At 38.3% G+C, this 2,272-nt stretch overlaps 1 protein-coding gene across 1 annotated transcript in view; it reads left to right on the forward strand.

The window, feature by feature from the left end:
* LOC107100516 (NACHT, LRR and PYD domains-containing protein 12-like) overlaps positions 1-2,116 on the forward strand; it is a 90,357-nt gene extending 88,241 nt beyond the window's left edge. The window contains exons 14-15 of the mRNA XM_015399031.1: positions 1,365-1,535; positions 1,839-2,116. Coding sequence (XP_015254517.1) covers positions 1,365-1,535; positions 1,839-1,854 — 187 coding nt within the window. The 3' untranslated portion in view covers positions 1,855-2,116. The remainder of the gene's footprint in view (positions 1-1,364; positions 1,536-1,838) is intronic.
* Positions 2,117-2,272: the final 156 nt, after the last annotated feature.

Below are 2,272 nucleotides of genomic sequence, written 5' to 3' on the forward strand. Positions count from 1 at the left end.
ATGCTGATCATAAAGCAATGTTTACACTGCGTTATGTCATTGGCTGATCTTTAATAAATATTTTAACCAGTGTGTCAGACTCACTTTGAATTGACATTAGCTTGGTACAACGTTAAGTAGCTTCTGATGTAGTTAAGCTACTGTTAACACATTAGTGTAACTTAGCTTGCTATAATTCTTTAGGTGATAGCTTTTGTGTAGTGAAGCTTAATTTATTGTTGAGTAACTGATAGCTTAGCTCACTACACTGGACATGTAGCTTGCCCAACACTGTTGGTTATTTATTCTCCAGTTTTATATTGTTAAAGCACTTTACAGAATTGTATTGTTTTTAACTCTTCTCTATTATGTTATTCCTATACATTTTTCTAAGGTCCTCATTTGTGTGACCATTTTCAATAATCTTTCTACTGCTGTAAATCTGTCCATTGTGGGACAATAAAGGGATTTTCTATTCTAGAAAGATATAAGTAAATCTAAACAATGTATGTATTAAAAAATGTCAGCAAAATCTCTGATATTCAATAACAAAAAAATCTTAGTTAAGCTCAACAAAAAAAAAGTCTTAGTTAAGCATATTGTGCAAAACAGCAATAAAAAGATAAAAATCCTATCAGATTTATAGTCCTCACAATGCAGATATATTAGAATCTGTCCTTAAATTACAGCCAAACTCATTTACACAGTAACAGATAAAAACCTTTGGAAATCAAACATTACCGCCACATATCTGCCTCAATAACCATTAAAACAACTATTTTCATTCATCTCAGATGGAGCTATTCACTGACTTGTATTATATTAAACTGAACTTCCAATTTTCACCACTGTTCGGCGCCAAGTAGCCTTTCCTCTGATCACAGCTTGCTTGGTCTCGCAATGAATCCTGGGTAAACCAAGGATACTGAGGATACATCGGACCCGTCCTTCAAATCAGGCAAAAAGAAGGATGCATTTTAAGGCCGCATAACGAGGACTCTTGAAATCCGACCAGACCTCGGCGCTATGACATAATGACATATGACATAATCGTACTTCGAATCTGGCCTTCTAAGGACGTGTCCTAGGTTTTCGAACAGAGCATACAAGTAGCTGACTGAGACAATGGCAGGGCTAACGAGCTGACATGAATATATAAGAATAAGAGGGCAACAGAGGAAAACAACGGAAAAACCTGAGAACTAATATAAACCTAGAAACTACAACAAAATAGGAACCAATAAACCAATAATACTAGAAAACAAGGAGCAAAGTAAAGCGCAACATAACCAAAACCATGACAGAGAGCCCTTTTACTGCCTCTGTTGGACTGTTCTAACCTGCATCCTGTTGGATCAGCTCACATCTTTCTATTCTTTATCCAGGTTGTGTAGCTGCGGTTTGTCAAAGATCAGCTGTGCTTTTCTGGTCTCAGCTCTGAAGTCAAACCCCTCCCATCTGACTGAACTGGTCCTGTGGGGCAGCAACCTGGAGGAGTCAGATGTTCAGCAGCTGCAGGATCTTAAAGAGAGTCCAGACTACAAACTGCAGACTCTGTAAGTAGATGGTTGTGAGTGAGTCCAGCTGCTGTCAGCAGGATTGTTCTAAACCTAGGTAGTATTAAAGCAAAGATCCAGTGTTTCCAGTAAAGCTGCAGCTTCTCAGTGGGATGAGAACAGTGACAGACTTCCTGATTGGACACAGAGACACCAATCAGCCAATCAGAGGAGCCAGACCAGGACTGAAGTCCCTGCTGCTCTTTATCCTGGATGTGCTGCATCACTGACTGACAGCTGATAGAGAGAGAGAGGCTTGAAACACTCACTGATCTCCTCTGTTCATCCTTTTTCTCTCTGCAGGACATGGAGGTTCTGATCTTAGTGAAGGAGAGAAGCTGATCTGTGTCCTGATGATCCTCAGAGGTTGAAGCTAACGCAGTTTGAGTTTTTGATTTTTTTGTTTTCACTCCTTTTTTCTCTTTGTTTTCATCATCGCCATAATATCATGATGATATTTTTTCCATCAAAATTAAAATTGAGATTAAATGATCTATAACAGTGGTTCCCAAAGATTTTCTTCTGGGCCCCCCTTTGGATTACAATAAAATTTCCACGCCCCCCAAACAACAAAGCTGAGGATTCTTTGTTGTCTGTGTTATTTTAAACATATTTCTTTTTTTTTATTTGTAACAATATTTAACTTTTTTCTTTGTACTTTAATCCTCCTATCTTTTCAGTGGCTGTAGTGAGCCTCCTTTTTTCTGTAGATCTTCTCAAATCTGGGTTGCAGTGTC

The sequence above is a fragment of the Cyprinodon variegatus genome, unplaced genomic scaffold (genome assembly GCF_000732505.1).
Source record: "Cyprinodon variegatus isolate N-32 unplaced genomic scaffold, C_variegatus-1.0 Scaffold981, whole genome shotgun sequence".
Taxonomy (NCBI): domain Eukaryota; kingdom Metazoa; phylum Chordata; class Actinopteri; order Cyprinodontiformes; family Cyprinodontidae; genus Cyprinodon; species Cyprinodon variegatus.